This window comes from Gymnoscopelus microlampas (genome assembly GCF_963454915.1).
Source record: "Gymnoscopelus microlampas genome assembly, chromosome: 10".
Lineage (NCBI taxonomy): Eukaryota > Metazoa > Chordata > Actinopteri > Myctophiformes > Myctophidae > Gymnoscopelus > Gymnoscopelus microlampas.
The window spans coordinates 30,002,198-30,022,353 of record NC_139947.1 but is presented as its reverse complement, the minus strand read 5'-3'; the positions used below and the strand labels follow the sequence as shown (position 1 = coordinate 30,022,353).

The following is a 20,156-nucleotide window of genomic DNA, read 5'->3' as shown; positions in this document are numbered from 1 at the left end:
TCTTTGCCAAAAGAGCTTAGATCTGCTATTTTCGGTGAATTCTCCTGAATACACAATACAGATGCTTTGGTCACCCCCTGTTAACTCTGAGGACCCCCTAGGGGTACCGGACCCCCTGTTGAAGACCCATGCTATAGAGTGTTTGTTTAGTAACAAGGGTCTCCCCATCAGCTCTTTAGTAAACATATAAAATGCATTTACAGGTCGAGATATGCCACAACTGTAATTGGAATTAATTGAAGCTGCTGGGTTCTCTCTCCTGATTGGGTGAAATTGGTGACCCACCTGAAAAGTGCATTTTGTGATTTCTAATGAGCTGGAGAGACAGGAAGACCCACAAACACCACATATAGCTCTGATTACTATCAAAATAAAGAGATTTAACTTTTATTTGGAATCTAAATGTGTTCAAGCCCAAAATGCCTTTTTGAACATGAACATTTTATGTATTCACATTTGAACAGTCTGGCTTGTTATATGTAAGCTCACCTTTGAGGAATATCTTAACCCTTGGGATTTTTAACAATTACAGTATAATTCTTCATTAATTATATCGTTTTGTATTTTACAGGTTTGATAGAAATCACATTTACAGCTGTTGTCTGCACTTCACATCTATATCCCAAGCTCTGGCAAATCCTTTTTGTAAACATCGCTGATGCCTTTTGATTGTTTTCTGTGGTCATGTTTTATTATATAAAGAAAGATAGATAGATAGATAGATAGATAGATAGATAGATAGATAGATAGATAGATAGATAGATAGATAGATAGATAGATAGATAGATAGATAGATAGATAGATAGATGATAGAGCAGAGCAGCTTATAAACAGATGTTCATGAGGGGTGGCTGACGTGGGACATAAAATAAAACAATTTTCTCTCTTGTGTGGTGGTGTTCTTTTCAGTCCACAGCCAAATATTCTGGTAAATAAAAAATATTTTTATCTCGTTGGTGTCATTACTCATGAATAAAGCATTATTGCATTGTTATTAATTGTCAAAAGATGGGTTTTCTTGAGAATGTATAATGCATACAATGAACAATTAAATTGTTTAACACTAATGGCTGAGCCTGAAAATCATCACTTTAATAGCATTATTGGCAACAAAAAAAAAACAATGTGTCCAGATCATAGCCTCATATTAGGCCTTACATTATTAGAGATACACAGGTCTACTAACATGGCTTGTAGACAAACATTGTTCAAAAAAAGATTCATTGTCTCCTCATTGCACGCGTCTTGGTTCCCAGAGAGCGCAATTATGGCACGAGCCAACCAGCAAGCCGCTGGCTGGACAGACAGATGGGCGTGAGCTATGGCTATAGGCCACTGCAAAGCAGCAGGAATTTTAACATTTGCCTATGGATAGACTTTCAAAAATAAATAAAGAGGTTATGTTAAACGTTAAAGAATATACATTTTAAATGGAAAACACATTTTTATAAAATATATAGACTATGGGTTTGTTAAATACAGGCGAATATGACTAATATTTTATATTGCTTATTTCAGGGTTTCACTTTTTAATGTCTATAGGCCTATAGGCCTGCTATTATTTGCTTGTATTAAATAAAAGGGGCCTGTTTGAACATTGTCAGGCTGCGGCAACTAAACTTAAGCTGCCGCGTCTGCATCAGGCACTTGTCCTATTTTGAATGTTCCCGCTTGGTGACAGATGCGATCACAATAGGTCCATGCCTCTGAATAATTGCAACGAATTTGAATAACTGCCGCACGTCTGACGCGTGCAAGGAATATCCCAGGCTTTCGCCCAGGCATTGTCTTCAACGTTTAAGGAAAAACCGTTGGCATGGGCCGCCTGCCCGCCTCCTATTCAAAGGGGATTTTCACATTACTTGAAGTTATGGGAGCGTCCATAATGGACCCTGGGAAAAGACTCCAGATAGCCTGCCCTGTGCCCAACACATGATTAGGCTGCATCCTACATGGGGTAAACATTCATATTCGCTGCATGCAGTTGACGGCTGTGACTAACTTGATAATTGTGGTGCCAAATAGTGAAAAGTAAAGCAGGGGCTCTAAAAGACATGTATGTGAATTATTTTATTTATTAAATGTGATATGTGAAATCAGCTCCAAGCAGCCCCTTAAATAACAATATGTATAATAGCTAATCATAATAATAATAATAATAATAGGCCTACTTTATTTATTTGGTGATGTACTGGTTGGTAGCCATTGGACAGATCATATATTATTTGATGACTTTTAATTGACGATAGGGGGAGGTATAAAACGATGTATCTTCTTCCTGCTCCTTTTCATTTGTGGAATATGTCAAAGAAAATAGAAAATAAAGTAAATTAATGTAATCATGTAAAACCATAAATGGAATAAATAAAGATGAAATGAAATGTATACCTAGAATGCAGCTCGAATGCAGTGAAAAATGGCACCTTTGCGTATAGCGTATAGCCTAATGGGAGTAGACAGGTCTGTAAAGCTTAAATCTATTACATTAAAATGAATCAATTATTGTATGGGCTAGGGTACTCGTGGGAATCCCCCGCCCCTTCCTAAAATTTAACCTCGCGCGCGGTGTCCAATGACTGACAGTTGGACCGTGCAACAGATGGGCCAGGCAGGCACGCGTCAGGCACGAGACTCACTCGACCCCCCTGGGAGCTGCTCGCCAGAACAGAAGGCGCTCATGTGGATAGTGATGAACTGCAAAATCATATAGTGTCATGCATGCGCCGGGCTCCGATGTCATATACATTTTGCTTGCTGTCCTACAGGCTAAACGTTGTTGATGCTGCCGAATGGTACTTGCGCATGAGTGCACTTTTCGGTAACACTTGCTATGCATACCATGTCTATAATGCATTATAAACATACTTGTAATGCATTATAATCTGTTATAACATAACACTGTATAATAAGAAGTCATACATATTCATAATGATTTATAACAATATACCCATAATAGTGAAACACACTATAAAGCATTCTATAATTACTTCTATAATCAACTATTATAATTGTCTCATAATCTTTTAAAGCAACACATGACCATATAGTGACTTATAATGTCAGTATAATGCATTATAATCTGTTATAACACAATTACAGTTATAAGAGGTCAAAAATATTCATAATGATTTATAACAATAATCATAACACATTATAAAGCATTCTATAATGACTTATAAATAAGGTCAAGTATAAATGCATTTGGATATGCATATAACACTGTAATTACAGTTAAGCACTCATGGTACTCATAGTGCAATCATAATACATTATAAACCATTTTATAATGACAATTCCCATGTTAATTTAGTTGTATATAATCATGTTATAATGCTTTATAATCACCCATATAATGTAAAAAAATCACTGCTAAAATGCATTATACTGTCATTATAAGTCACTATAAGTGGTCATTTGTTGCTTTAAAATATTATAGAGACAATTATAATAGTTGACCTTATAAGTCATTATAGAATGCTTTAATAATGTGTTATGATTATTGTTAGAAATCATTATGAGCATTAATGAGTTCTTATAACTATTATACAGTGTTATAAGCAGATTATAATACATTATAAGTATGTTTATAATGCATATATGGATAGTAAGTGTTACCCAATTGTCTATCAATGATCAAATTCAAACTATAGCCTATATGTTTTTTTTTCAAATGCTGATTATAATTATGCAGATTTAAAAGGGCAATTGCCTTCAAAGTGATGAAACTAGCACCATCCCAATCAAAACTAAAATTGGCTTAAGGGAGGACCAGCTGGCAGGCCATGACTCAGCCATAACAGCCATAACCATAAAAGGAGTTCCCAATGCATCTACGCCCAAATATGGAATGTGTTGTCTAACCTGAATGTGTCATGTGTGGCATCAGCAAACAAAATGGGGCATGCCAAAATGGGGCATGCCCATATGTGGGAATATACTGATGAAAACAGGGATCTCCACATATGGGCTTAAAAGGGACAAGGACTGACAGATACCAAGGTCTACATATATGGGCATAAAAGGGACTTTCCATTTATGGGCATAAAAGGAACATGGACTGCCATATACAAAGATCATCATATGTGGGCATATACTGATGACATCAGGGATCTCCATATGGGCATAAAAGGGACAAGGACTACAGAGATCAGAGATCTCCATATGGGCATATCAGTCAGATCAGCGGTGCAACGTAGGTGTGAGGGCCGCGTAGAGTGGCCCGAACTCAATTGTTTGATTAAAAAAGTTTAATCAGGATAGCAGATGTAAAGCTATATTCTAGTAATATACATGACTACAATTCCAACTCTGGAACAATTCATGTTTCTTTCAAACGGGGATATTTACTTTCTGGTGTGCTAACTCTATATTCATTTATTAATAAATAAATAGATAAATAGATAAACAAACAAACAAACAAGCCTTCAATTCAAGGATTTATTTTTGTTTTTGTGGCATTCCTAAACCAATAATTTGATGACTGGGTGTATTTCCGGTAGGAGACACAAATAATCTACTTTGTGTCTCCTACCGGATACATTAGCTGGTACGGTAGGAATGCGACAAAAACAAATCCCTGGATTTCGCAACAGGTGTTCAGGGCCTGGATTCAAGGCTTCATGGGGTGTGCAATTGATAGAAAATAAGTCATTTTTTTGGGTGAACTACTCCTTTAAGCTAATAGCCGTTTATCAAATCAGTGTTCGTGCATAAGCCCCACTTTTTCCCAAAGCCACCAGATGGACCCATAGAAGCTGTGCATTCAACTCTAATGTCCACGCGATATCTAAACCTGATGCCAGTGAACCTGCATGCATGCAAATAAGACTGGGCGTTCGTCCAAGAAGTCCATCTATGGATCACTATTTGCCCCATGAATTAGGCTACTTCACTCCATCCACTTATACGTACCCCTTATCTACGGCTCTTCTTACCCAGAGACTTTAGAGTAGCAAGCCTACTGTCTCTTTAACTTCTGAGCCGCTTTCTAGAGACCAACAACATGTAACAAGCTAGAGTGATCCTCCCCCTGATGGATTATTTAACAAGTGGTGAGTCCCATGTCGCCATCTGTGATAGGATGGAAGAAAAAAACACCACGGAATAATGCTCTGCAAACGCACGATAATGTAGCCTAGATGGTCGGTTAGTTGGGATAAACGTAAGCTAGTAGGCTATCAGATGAACACAATGTCGGGGTTTTTGCTATAAAGTGAAAACTTGGAACACTTTCGCAACAGGTGTTCAGCATCCATACGCGTATCGGCGAGAGGAAAGTAGCGTTCAGGTGAGCTGAGCTCCATAGTCTACGTACAAAACAAAACGGTAGGTTGGCGTTTGCTTTCGGGGGTAGAAAAAAAATTGGCGATTAAGCTATGCCTGTGTTACAATATGAAGAAAATTATATCTTTTGTACGAATCACTTAAAACGACGGTCTAGTACGTAGTAGATCGCCTAGCGTAGCCTACAGCGGATCAACTTATTATAGGACCCCCCCTCCCGGTAGTTAATAAGCTGTTTTAGCTGCGGTTCTCCCCCAGTTGAGATGAGGGCTCCACAACGTCAATGCACAGCCTAACGGTTAACCCGGTCTACATGGTGAACTCAGTTTAACACAGGCTTCTCATCAAGGAGTTGTCAAAGCGCAGCTATGGTGGTGGAAAGGACGCTTCTGGCGGCAAGGCAAGGCGACGTGCAGGCTCTGAAGGTGCAACTAGAAGCAAAGGTACTAAACGACGATGTGAAAGATGCTCTCGGGGCTTCACCTGTCCACCATGCCGCTCGGGCTGGGAGGCTGACCTGCCTTCGTTTCCTGGTGGAAGAGGCAGGTTTGCCGGGGAACAGCCTGGCAAACAATGGCGCAAGCCCCGCGCACGACGCAGCAGCTACGGGCAACCTGGCATGTTTACAGTGGCTGCTGACCCAAGGAGGATGTCGTACAGCGGTAAGTGAAGTTGTGTTACATCTGTTAATAATTGAAAATGCACAGCAGTTTTCAGTAATTATATTAGTCGACAAGCAGTGAAGCCCATGATGTGCCATGGCTGCATTTCCCTCCTGGTCTATAATAATAACGGCCAATTTCTTAAACTGTAACAGGCCATTCACACCAGTGTGACGATCAGCAAAGCTCCAAAAGTTGCAGCCAGTCTAATAGGCATAGTATAATCTCACACACAGTCACAGACACTGTGATAAGGGCAGCAACCGGTCTGCACAAAAATCCAGCCTACAAGAGGATGTGCTTATCAAACCTCTGTTAGGACATGGCAATAACCAATAACCATGTAAATATGCCTTTATTGACACAATCTATAGCCTGTCTAGGAGCAGGACAGAGGTTCTCTCATTCAGGCATTATGTCTGTTTGACATTTTATCTATAGAACTTGAAAGTAAACAAACTGACTGATCACTGATTGATTAGTCACATTTTACACCTGGCTGTTTTCAAGACATGGTAACTATGTACAGTACAAAGCATCAGATGATTAGTTACCATGTCTTGTAACAAGCTAGTTACCAACCATGTCATCACTACACCATCTACTTTGTAGATGGTGTAGTGATTAAAACCCACTTCTTGAGGCGCACATTCCCATGCTAGGACTGAATCATGCCAGAGCCCTTCTCCTATGTCTCCACTACAGTGGATGAATGCATGCATGCATTCATTCATTCATTTGACGATCCTCTTCCCAAGGAAATGATACATGCATGGGCACAAAGTGTAGTGTGTATACTGGTAAAATACAATAATATGCACTGTTAATATGCACACAGGTCTCCGCCAGGTCAGGTAGGTTATTGTGGCCTCCTGGTGGCGCTATAATAGGCTAATGTGAAAAGGATGCCATTTCTTCCTCTGCCTTTCATGGCAATTTGAGGCATTTTGTTCAAATATAATGTTTAGCAAAATTAGCCTGCTGGTGGCACTATAACAGGACAGCGTGAAAAGGGTGGCATTTCTTACTCTGCCTAGTGGGAATGTGCGTGCAAAGTTTCAATGCAATCGCACTCTGTGTTCATGATTTCAGACATTTTGTTCAAAACAAGCTTCCTGATTGACTTTAGATGGCAATCTTAGTCAATGAGGATGGAATATGAAAAAATGGACAGATCCGTGTTGATCACATGTCTATAGAGAAAATGTGTACAGATTTGTGTGATATTTGACTTAAGACAAAATCTGTAGGAGTAATATCAAGAAAAGGTGGTGCTCTAAAAGGCTGATGTGAAAAATGCAGGACAGAGGTTTTCCTTGGCCTCTAGGGAGTATGCTTGCAAAGTTTCACGCTATTCGGTCCAGTTATTGGTAAAAACGCAAATAGGCCTGTTATAGCACCACTATGAGGCTGATTTGGCTGATTTGAGGCAATTCTTCCTTGGCCTTGTGGCAATGTGCGTGCAAAGTTTCACGGCCATCACACACTGCATTCATGATTTTAGGCATTTTGTTCAAAACGGACCACTCCTGCAAACTTTGGAAGCCAATGTTAGCCAATCAGGAAGGAATATGAAAAATCCAACAGATCTATTTGGTTTAATGACTTTAGAGAGACTGTGTACCGATTTGCGTGATGTTTGGACAAAATCTGTAGGAGTAAGGTCAAAAAACATGTTTTGCACAAATCGGCCTCCTGGTGGCGCTAAACAGACGATCTGAAAAATGTGCGATCGGGCCAATGGTGCCGGAGATTATCTATTCACAGACGGACATACACAAACGGACGGACGGACGGACGGACAGACAGACAGACAGGGTGCAAAACATAGTCTCTGCCATGCCTTCGGCCTGGCTGAGACAATATTTAGTAATAATAATAATAATAATACCTCAGATGTTAGGCTTTATAGCGCTTTTCTAAGTACTCAAAGTCGCTTAACATAGGGGGAAGAAAACTTTATTAGAAAAAAACTAAAATTGTGGCTCAGGAAAGTAGCTGTACTATGAGATGTTTTTATCTGAAGTTTGAATCCTGAAATGTGTCACTGCCTGATAGTATTCACTGAAATACACAGTAATATCCAGTGTTAATTTATACATTTGTAACTGAGAGTGTACAAATGTAATCAAATAGACCTGTATATACTCTATCTATGATTTAACACTGACAAGTTTACTGTGCACAAAGGAATTTGTAAAGACCAAAACGTTATGAGTCATTTAAATAGGATTAGAAATACACTATAGAAGTTAAGTTCAACCTTATGTTGGGAAAACAGTCTTTCGTCATGAGAACTGAAAGAATGCAGTCAGGCACTGTGAGAAAGCGCTAAAAGCGTTACAAAGCACTGTGTATAAAAGTGCATCACAGTTTCTTTAGACAGACACCAAATTACTATTACCGCCTGGCACAAATACATGCCTCAATATTATCATATCATTTTAATTACTAGCATGTGAGAATTGTATGACCAGGTGTAGCAGATACATTTATTGTTATGCTTAAAACATGGCTATGAGCAAATCCTGTACCACCCTAGGATCAAGCATGCACTGTATCTGGCTTCTGGCTCTCTGGAATTACAAATTAGAAACAATGAGTAATAAGAGCTCTTTCAACTACTTGCTGTCCCCGATCACAGGCAAGGTTTGAATGCTTGATAGACCAAAGACGAACAACAAAGCAAACCTTGTGCCATCAGTTAACTGATAAGTACTTGGCTGACATTTAGCAAAACATCTCAATTACCTGTAGCAATGCATTTTAGATGGCCTATGAGAAGTATGTTTTAGTTTCCCATCTAATTGACTCTTTTATAGTGTATTAGCCTGTGTGTTAACTAAATGGAAAGTCTTGACACATGAACAATGCGCCTGAGAATTCAAAATGTCGTCTTTTCAGCCCTAATTCATTGACCAAACTATTGATGTAAGGGCTACTGGAGGTGATAGCTAAAGATAAGTAATAAAGGAATTTAGGAGCTGTAACTTGTCTATCTTGAGGGAAAAACAACGAGAAAGGTACAATAAAATGTGTCTCTGTTCTTCTTCTGATCAAATCATTTGTATGTTTATACTGTATTTAATAACTCATATATTTTTTAAAAGGAGTCAGGCTTTACCCTCCAGAAGTGCATTCCATGTGAACTCAATCACCATGGATGTCTATTATAAAAGATATATAGTACACAACTTAGCAAAGTAACAGTAATAGTAGCTTACTTGGTCTTGTGTGTTTGTGGACCCTTTCTTACACATCCTGTACTGTAAGTAACAAGTGGTTTTCCACTGATCCTCTCTCTGATTTGCAGGACCGGGACAGTTCCGGTGCTACTGTTCTCCACCTAGCATCCCGCTTCAGTCACCACGAGATCACATCTTGGCTCCTGAAGGGTGGGGAGGCAGAGACCAACGCTAGCACAGACACCGGGGCCCTTCCTGTTCACTATGCTGCTGCCAAGGGAGACCTGCCCTCTCTCCGACTGCTGTTGGGACACAGTCCAAAGTAAGAGCACACCATGATTGATGTTTTTTTCTTACTCTCTCTTTAACCACTGCCAACCTGGCGTCGCTATTTTGGGCATGTCATTACAGGTTAAAACCTTTTAGAAAATAGACGATTTACAAGCTCACAATGTGATGCACCGCGACGCGTTGTGAACTTGTAGATTGGCTATTTTTCGGCATGCAACACCATCATACGATGAAGTATAAAATAAGGCTTAAGTATGGGTTGCGAGCACCACTGGAACTGTAGCAGTGGTGGTACACATGTACAAATTCTTATGGCTAAAATGCATAAGCAAGGGAATGTGGATTGTTGGATTTGTCTGTACCATACAGCACTGTGAGTACAACAAACAACAATTACGCAAGCTTGGCTACTGCTTGGCTACTATCAAACAACCTTTCCTATTTTTCATCAGTGTATAATGTCTTCTTCTGTTGTGATCTGAACATAAGACCCATCCTGCAAAATTCCAAAAATGTTTGCGAATTCTAAACACAAAAAACAGCAATTTCTCCACTTTCTTGGAGCTGCTGCTGTTGGATAGTAATCCTCTAAGAAGTCTTGTGACGACACTTGGCTAACATTGATAACAAAACAAATTTAGGTCATGTCTGTGACTACTTTAGCTTAGCACCAGTTACAGCTCGTCACTTATTTACAACTGAAAACAATACACTGCATGGAGAAGTGGACATGGGAGGTTCATCTCAGACTGTTGCCACTTTAGAAGTCTGACTTTGTCCATCACATTTTAGAAGGTCAAGTCAGGCATCTGATTGACCATTTAAGATATGTCTCACAGTGAAAAAAAAAGAGGGAAAAGATCATGGCCATTACAAGAATACGACAGGCAGTGCTGTGCTCTAATACTTGGCTTATGTCTACTCAAATGTATTAGGTAGGATTTTCTACTTATATTTGCTGATCTCATACCAAGGACCTTTTGTTTTTAGTTGCTGCAGAGAAAATTAGCTCAAACCCCATTTTGGAATAACCTCAGCCAGTTTCTTTTTCTCAAAATGACATTTAGGCAACATTTTATCTGTTTGCAATACAACTTGTATAATTCCTCTTAGGACCTGGCATATAGTTATGTGTGAGTGCACCTTGTGTTTCCCCCCAGATAAACTGGTGTATGTAGTGTATTGGTGCATGGTGCATGTGTGTGTACAGTGGGTGACCATTGACTTTGTCGCTTTTCATAAGAGAATCACTTCACTCATTTGCCTCACCCGCTTTGCAGTAAATTTAAGTTCCAAATACTACCACAAGGTGCCGCTTTGGAGTCACTTTTTTTGTGACAGAGAGACAGACAGACAGACATACAGACAGACAGACAGACAGACAGACAGACAGACAGACAGACAGACAGACAGACAGACAGACAGATAGATGTCTTATATTAATAATAATAATAATAATAATAATAACTAGCAATAATTATGTGTGCTTAGAGCGTTTAAATTGGGTTTTCTGTTCAGCGTCGGGCAGTCAGGAACGCATCTCTGTCATTTTAGAAATGTTCAGACACACATTGGTTTCTGTCTGTCTGTCTGTCTGTCTGTCTGTCTGTCTGTCTGTCTGTCTGTCTGTCTGTCTGTCTGTCTGTCTGTCTCAAAAGTCCGTGGAGAGAGAGAGAGAGAGAGAGAGAGAGAGAGAGAGAGAGACAGACAGACAGACTGACGTCTTATATGTTTTTTTTTCTCGCATCAATTTCTGTATAGTATCATTGTACCTCTTTGCTCTGTAAATGAAATAATTTAGTTAGTGTAGCGGTTAAAACTGATGTCGCGTGATTTTACGACCCGGGTTCGAATCCCACGCTATAAGCATGCTGATCTGCTATTTTTGATTGATTGATTGATGTACTTTATTTAGTAAGACATGAGAACAACAGTACATGGAAGTACAAATTCACAATACAAGGTCTACTAAACTGGAAGACTCATAAAAGCACAGAGCTTGTTTCAAATGAGTTCCCCATGCACACAAATCATGATGAAATTACTTTTACTTCTACTCCACTACATCTCAGAGGAAAATATTGTACTTTTACTCCACTACCATTATTTGAACGCTTTAGTTACTAGTTACTTTGCAGATATAAATCATTACATTATAAAACATACATTATTTGCCCTATTTCACATAGTCTATTTGAAAATGGCCGATCTACAAGCTCACAACGCATTGCGACGCATTGTGAGCTTGTAGATCAGCTATTTTCAAATATTTCAGTACTTTAAGTATATTTGCCAATACTTTTGTACTTTTACTTTGATTGAACTCAAGTAACATTTTGAGTTCATCCATGACCGTAACAGACGACTGACGACCGTCATGTGATCCATGGCCAACAGCGAGGCGTTTGTTTTCATTCTTATAAAACCGCGTGGCTCATTTATATGCACGTGAAAGTAACTAAGCGGAAAGTAACTAAGTACATTTACTCCATGTCCACTTGTTGCTGACGGTGCGTGGTAGTGTAGGAGCAGCGCTGTAAAAGCCCCAAGCGTCATCGGTGCAGGAAAGATGCGTATTTGGTTGTACACACGGAGACGCAAGGGTGGCGTTTTCAGTCGGAATTCAAATCATGATGCAACACTTTGTGAGCTTTTATGGGACACTGTTGTACAACAAAGTAGAATTCATTTGTGAAGAAAGAAAAACCCATTAACAGTTGAAAATAGCCTACACCCTACACCATGTCTGCCCATCCCTCTAACTTCATGTAGGCGCATTAAAAATATCAAAATTGGCCGCTCTGAATTTGTATCTGAACAAATACTTTGATAGAAGAGATAGGCCTACAGAGGTACTGTAGGGGGGAGGGGGAACCTGATAGCAGAGTTCCTCACTTGGCTTATTTGGAATAGGCTGCATACATTAACATAACCGGTTTGGCAAGAGACTGGGCCAGTGTTGTAGGCTAGTGCTAATTTTGGAAGTGGGGGAGCGCGGTTCTTGAGCGGATTGGAGTTTTTTTTGTTACTTTATTTCGGTTTTAGGGTTAAGCTCTGATCCACCCGTCCCCCCCTCCCACGAAAGCCCCCCGACCCCCCGCACGCAACCACTCCGCCGCGCTGCGCCAGGCCGCGCTGCGCTAAAACGCACTGTCTGTGCCTGTGGTGGCCAACTGAAAGCTATAATAACATAGTAGTATGACAAGGGTGCCATTATATTCAATGATATTCAATTGTTTTGTGGAAAACACATGGCTCATCATGCTTAATTAAAGAGAGACTCACTTGCCTTTTCTAAGTGCTTTTCATTGTTTGGACAGAAGAAATTGTAAACATTTAGCCAATATTCGATCATCATTAAATAACAGACAGTGAACTGGTAAACTGGTGACAGCATGTCATGGATAGCACATTAATTCTTAAACAATATTGAGGAGGAAATAATTATAAACGAGGAAATAAAATAAAACAAACCAAAAAGACGCCAATAACCCCTGTCTTATAAAAACTGCCAAAGTGGCTCGGGGTTATCTGACATGACAGGCTGTGCCACTTTGGTTTTTGTGCTTTCTGCCGTGCGATGTGCTCGCAGCCAAGTCTTGACATAAGGCTCTGGATTCCAGGACCTGAGCGGAGGTCCATGCTGTCTAATAAACATCAGAGCCGACACACGTTCTGTATGCAGTCGCGAACGGAGTGATGTTATTATGAGGTTCAATGTTCATCAAACTAAAGAGAGAGAGAGAGAGAGAGAGAGAGCAGTGTCCCATAAAGTAGTAGTGGAAATAGCCGATCTACAAGCTCACAAAGTGTTGCACCATGATGCTTTGCGAGCTTGTAGATCTGCTATGTTTTAAAATAAAAGTCTGTCTGTTGGTTTTATGAATATATTAATCCATTATACATACATTATATATATATAACGCACTGGCCAATACAAACTAATAGACGAGAATGAATAATTTGTATGCTCATCGCATGGGATTCGAACACGGGTCGAAAAATCACCGGACATCAGTTTTAACCGCTACACTAGCAGGATGTTTCATTTATATAGGAAAATGTTGGAATATTACTACACAACAATTGATGCGAGAAAAAAAAAACATATAAGACGTCTGTCTGTCTGTCTCTCTCTCTCTCTCCACAGACTTTTGAGACAGACAGACAGAAACCAATGTGTGTCTGAACATTTCTAAAATGACAGAGATGCGTTCCTGACTGCCCGACGCTGAACAGAAAACCCAATCTATTGGCAAGAGAAAAAAATACGTTTATTTTCCCGTCTCGTTTTATCAATTAAGACGTTAAAATTAAACTAAGGTTAAGCGCAGCATCATGCTATCTAACTTTATTTGCTTAATATTTTGCTTAATATAAATGTCACATCTTGTACTGTAAGCAACATACAGGATCTTTCTCTGTCTTTCTAGGAAAAACAGTGCCTAAAAACCCCAAAACAAACAATTTTGCTATTCAAATGAGCTATTGGCATGATAAAACATACGTTTACATTTTCCAAAGCAAGTGTCAAAACATAATACAAAAGTGTAAAGTAATGTATGTACAGTTTGGAGAGGATATACAGTAACTAGTAACAAATATATTCTTGCTGTCTGCTGTGGGCTGTAGGCAGTAGACCGCTGCTGCCCCTAGTGGCACAGAGTGGAAATCATACATGCCCTGCATGAAACGCATGAGAAGAATGAAAAAAAACGACAAAGTCAATGGTCACCCACTGTATGTGTGCATGCGTGTGTCTGTGTGCATGTGCACATGCAGGTGTCATTGTGTGTGAGAGTGATTACACTCAGATGAATGTCGCTGCTAATCAGTGCTGTGTCAGAACAGACCCGTGCCCACAGAGATAACATTGGGCCATATGGCCGTAGTGACCACCATTCACACTGTAGACCTCTGTCAGAGGCAGAATCTCTGTCAGTTTGCACGTTATACACAATGCAGAGAGAACACTGTAAGGGCAGGGGAAAGGACACAGATCCATTTGCAGGCATTGTGCAGGTAAATGTAAAACAGTGTTGGGTTCAGCTCACTTTAATCTCACTCAAACCAGGTTCAGGTTCGGTGTCTTGTTCAAGAATCCATAGGGCTGTTGATGGAGGCCTTGGAAGTTGGAAGTGACAAACATGCTTGTTTCATTGTCATATTATTTCATTAATTAGCAACATTGACACGATCCTACTACTGAAACACAGTGGTCAACTTGGGTCCCACTGTGCAATGTGACAATTGAAAACCCACAGATCGTTTTTGAGCTTTTTAATAAAGTTCTGTTTAGCTGTGTGTCCACCACCAACCAATCAGTGATGATCACTGATAACAGCCATAAAGTATTGGAAAATATATAAGAAATCTATACTGTACTATTGTATATATTTTCAAGCAATTTGTAGTGAGTGAGTGGGCAGGTACTGTAGGGTGTTTAGTGTTTTAATACTTCTACAAGACACATACGAATAAAAAATACTCTGGTCTAGGGCTTAAACTGTCACCTATTGGTTATGAATCAACCTAGCAGGTTGTACAGTGGCGCCGGCAGGATTCTATTTCATAGTATGCATACGAACCGCCGGCACATACAACAACACCATCATAACTCTGATTAGCCTACCGCATGCATTTCAGAGACAGGTCTGGAAAACAACAGCCAGCTACAACATAGTGCAGAGAAATGTGCAATTCAAGACAGCATTATTATAATGCTCATGTTGCTCATTTAGCAGCATGCTTCAGAGGCATCAGCCTCCAGTTCACTTCCACTCTATGGGAGCAAGGGGGGTGGAGCGCCAGTGCGTCTGAACAATGGTGAATTTTGACCCGGCGTCAACCAATAGGAAAGAAGCGCTGTGGTTGACCCCACTTGGCAGGCATTTTGCTTGTAGTTTTCTTTGAATGAGCCAGCCACTCCAACATTAGTCAAATGAACTACATACCAGAAAACTGGCACTGCCCGCAAGACAAATGGGAAACTGACATGTCTGACACCTTGGCTACGTTGGCTACAACACTTCTGATGCAGATTTGTGAATCATGACCGTACTCTAAGATAGTACCAATCTGCCACAATAGCAACACCAAACCAAGCTGCAATAATAAACAATCCGGAAATCCAGAGGAGATTTTGCATCCCCCGTTAAGAAAAAACATCTGTGTCATTTGTCATCATATTCCTGAGATACATTCCTTCAAGCACCGTAAACAGCTGAAAAGAGCACTCAGCACTGGCAGTGGATACAGGCATCGTGAGGAGAATCTTCATGACAGTGTTTATGTTTAGGTAGACCTCAGTTAATCTCAAAACCTTGCACATGTCACTAATGGCAGGTGTGCCTATTCTGCTGCCTCAATAGTTCAGGCTCCAGATCTGCATTGTCAACATTGGGCTTCAAAGCACCATACTCCTCCTTTATCTCCAGCCTGCCAAACATGTAGTTTGGCTGCTTGGTTTTGTCGTGATGGCAATGCTGTTCGCACTGCTCTCGGCAGAATCACCACTGCTTCGTATAGATCGCTTTCTATTTTCAAAAGCCAGACTGAGACAGAGAGAGGGATAGTCAGAGGGGGAGAGGGATGGAGAGAGTGAGGGGGGAGGGAGAGAGGGAGAAAGGGAAAGGGCCTATTTGAACCACGTAATAACCCGGCCATTTGGGTACCGAAGCCTGAACACACTGATCGTCAGCGCTATGACGCGGGCAATAACAGGCAAGCTGATAACGCAACGCTCCACACCACTTCTGCTTGTATGCTGTATGTATGTCTCGTGGTGACTGAGTGTATATAATTTACTCACTGTAAATTGTTTTTAAATCTTTTTTTTTAGCGGTGCCAACCGCTCTATATCTGACTTTGTCCGTGTGTCCGTGTGTCCGGGTGTCCGTGTGTCTGTCCGGACACCCGGACATTCTTATTGGCTGGGCTATAAACAAATATTGATGACAACATCAATACGGGGCTCATCAAAGGCACCGCTTCCTTCACACAGGGTGTGATTTTTAGTTCAGCGTTCTGATTGGTCAGGTGCGTACGTCAACAAAGTGATTGGTCAAGCTTCACGTGACACGTGGCTATAAACACATTATAAACATCGATGACAAAATGTATCAAAGGCGCCGCTACCTTCACACAGGGTGTGATTTTTTATGTACGCATGGTGGATTTGCTGGTGCCAATTATCAGTGGTGGAAACTAACGAAGTACATTTACTCAAGTACTGTACTTGAGTAAAATTTCGATATACTTTTACTTCACTTGAATTTTCTATCTATCTATCTATTTTCGAAAGATTTTGACAAACTTTGACACATTTTGAAACGGGGCATTCTGCATAATGAGTTATTTTACTTTAGTTTTGTAAGTATATTTTGATGCCAATACATTTATTTACATATATTTTTTCAAAATGATTGTACTTTTACAAAAGTAAAAAATCTGAGTACTTCTCCCACCACTGCAAATGAGGCTATGGACAAGATGCTGAGTGGAATTCTAACCTTGAGTCCTGGAACTCCAGTATGGTCCAGGTGCATGGCAGCTGAATATTTAATGAGCTCTACAGACACACTAGTTCCCTGATAGCTGGGCTCCATTCACCCTTCTCTGATGCCCCCCCATCCCTGCTGTTTACCATCGTCTCCACGGCGACACACAGTAGCGCCAACCCCGATAAGATAATGGAGGAAACAAATACGTTTGAATAGAGGGGGCTGCTTTCTAGTACTAGTAAGGCCTGGGCGATTGTTTAGAATGGAGCTTTGCAGTGGAGAGATAGCATTCTTGTCTCAGGGTTTATTACGTGGTGCAAATGACGCGGTATCAATTAGTTTCAAAGATAATTGGACGGTTTGGTAATTGTTGTGCTTTAGAAATGACAAGGATGACATGACCCATGTATCCTCTCTAGCATAACGTTGATGAGTGATGGCTTAGTCTTATCTCCACCAGGAGATCATGTACAGTCCCAGAACACTCATACAGGTGTTTTCAGTTACTCCGGCTGATTACACCTCTTCTCAGGGTTATGTGGACTAGGTTTGATTGACAGCTCCCTCCCACTTGTTAGTTTTGTTGCACCTATAACAGCAGCCAACATTATCAATCGTAGGTTTTTGTGACATCATGCCATTCTTGAATATTACATTATTATTATATAATGAGAATGTGTGTATGCTATCTGTATGTCTCTGTCTGCAATAGCTAATACACTGCATCATCATCTAATTCCAACACAAGGCGATGAAACTTCATATGAGTTCTCTGACTCAATATCTGACATATTGGTGCAATTTAGTGTTCAAAGATCAAGGTCGACTATGCACTAACTATGCACACCTCTAGGTTACCCTTGCTTGAAAATCTTTTTACTTTTTCTTGCGAATGACACATGCAGATATGTCTCTCCTGGTGTAATGGTCTTTGAAATGAAGCCATGGGAACTGAGGAGCATGCCACTATAAACATGCCAGAGTAAGCATTCATCTGTCTGCAGTGCAGTGTGCTCCTCATTTGGCAATCCCTTGTCTTTTGTGGTCCAACTGGCACACGGCGCAGATGGAGGATTCACTTCTAGATAGTGTCTGTCAGATTTATGGACCACTTCAGAATTGGGAGGTTTGTTCTCTCCTTTCATCCTAGTGACCCAGAATGACCACAGGCTTATGTCTGCTGTTTCCATCGATAGCCTTGGTTGGTACACACAAAGGACGGAATGAATGAATGAGGGAGAGAGGGAGAAAGGGAGGCACAAGCTGAGAAACAGACAGGTTATGTAATTAATTAGTGTAGATTAAGATCTTTGGCTTGGTCTTAATACCAGTGAGGTTGAGAGTGGTTATGTGGGTAGACTGGTGGTGATGGTGGGGAGTATTCTAGAAAGTGCTACAAAATCTTAACTGTGTTGCTGTTGGACACAGAGTTGTTTCTCTGACAGTGTTTAAACCCTAAACTGGATCAGTTTAGGGTTTGGATTAGCCTGACTTTCCCTGGTTCCCTTTGCTGTGTTCATGTTCACAAACAGTTGCATGTGTTCAGTATGTAGAGCAGCAAATGACTACGGTCACCATGTAGACAAATTATAGACAGGAGGCACTCAAAGACACTCAATCTGATATCAAAGCACTAGTGCATCTCTCCATTGAGAGTGTCACCTTGCATTTCACTGCCTGTACCTGTTTGAGTAGTGACAAATAAACCCTCTTCTTGATCCTTGATTAGTAAATTAGTAAATTACATAGATAGATAATAAATGATTAGTAAAGTATGTAGCTAGATAGTAAATTGGACAATAGCAACACTCAGGTTAATGGATAAAGTATAGTACTAAACACTGTGACTACTGGAACCCTCAGGGGGATTTAGTGGACAAGATTTAGTTGTTATTTTTTTTCCCGCTGCATATGTTTTTGTTTTTTTGGTATCTTTGCTTTATTTTAGATACGATAAAGAGACAGGAAACTAAGGACAGAGATGGGATGATGACATCATCATACACATAGGTCCCCAGCCAGATTCAAAGCGAGGACAATTGTGACCATGGTTAACCCAGCCAGCTACCGTACCAATATGCCACTATGAATGATTGAATGAGGGATGTTATACTATGTCACCAAAATATCAAGTCTTGTTAGTCAGGTTTTCAGCATTGTTCAAGTTTACAAATGTTGACTCTGCCATCCAAAGCAGTGTGAAGTATAAGTTAAGTGGCGTAGTTCATACCAACAGCTCTGTTGGTATGAAACACACCACTTATAATCTTCTTAATAGCTTTGTGGTACAAGTTGAACAAATCCTGCTCTCCTTCACACCCAGAATTCTAAACTCACCAAAACTAAGCAAATGCTGTTTGCAGGATGTTTTTATCCAAAGCATCTTACAGCACCTGAGTACATTTTTTCAAGGGGTGACCTCAATTGAAAACAAACCCCTAATGCCAGCAGTGTTTAGTATTATACTTTATCCATTAACCTACAGTACACAGTAAATGGGAGTCTAATCGATAGCAATGTTGCTTGTATGCTTTAATTACCTGCCTAGCAATGCAGGGCCACATGATGACACGCTATACACTATAATTTACGTCAGCATGTCTACGTTTATTGTTAGTTTGCAAGCCCAATCAAGTAAGATACGGTATAATAATGTAGCTTAGTTGTAAAATGTGAACCAGTAAAAGTACGGGAAAAAGTAGGATTTGGATCTGTGAAGTCACACACACAAATAACACATTATGATCAAACTTTTACAGACTGAGGTTAAAGCATATAATTTATTCTGCTGCATTCTTAATTATTTAGACCGGAACAGCCTTGTCAATGAGACTTTATTATGCAAGGAGCCCATTAGTGTGACATCAATTACCTTGTTAGTAATAATAACATTACATAACAAAATGACATGCTATTACCGAGCCAAATTACTAATTTCAGTTGAAGTGGAAATGTGTCTACTACTTATGAGTGCATACTTTTTATTTTCTTCTTGGAGTAACAAAGTGATTGACATGGTATCATCCGCTGTTGTACTTTGTAGTCGTGCCAACACACAAGGCTAACAGCTTTGTTAAACCCTACACCTGCACTCCAAAAGCACTTCTTTGGTGAAGAGTGGCATTTCATCTGGGCATTTGACTATATTAAGTAATCACTTTGGTCGTTGTTTTATAAGATGCAACACTCTACCTATGAAAACATAATATTATTTCACTTTGTGTTCATCTTTC

At 40.1% G+C, this 20,156-nt stretch overlaps 1 protein-coding gene across 1 annotated transcript in view; it reads left to right on the top strand.

Moving 5' to 3' along the window:
- Positions 1 to 5,651: 5,651 nt before the first annotated feature.
- The window catches only part of espn (espin), a gene marked incomplete at its 5' end in the record, with an annotated part of 58,582 nt that continues 44,077 nt past the window's right edge, over positions 5,652 to 20,156 (top strand). The window contains 2 exons of the mRNA XM_084070057.1: positions 5,652 to 5,945; positions 9,259 to 9,452. Of these exons, the coding sequence (XP_083926183.1) occupies positions 5,652 to 5,945; positions 9,259 to 9,452 (488 nt within the window). The remainder of the gene's footprint in view (positions 5,946 to 9,258; positions 9,453 to 20,156) is intronic.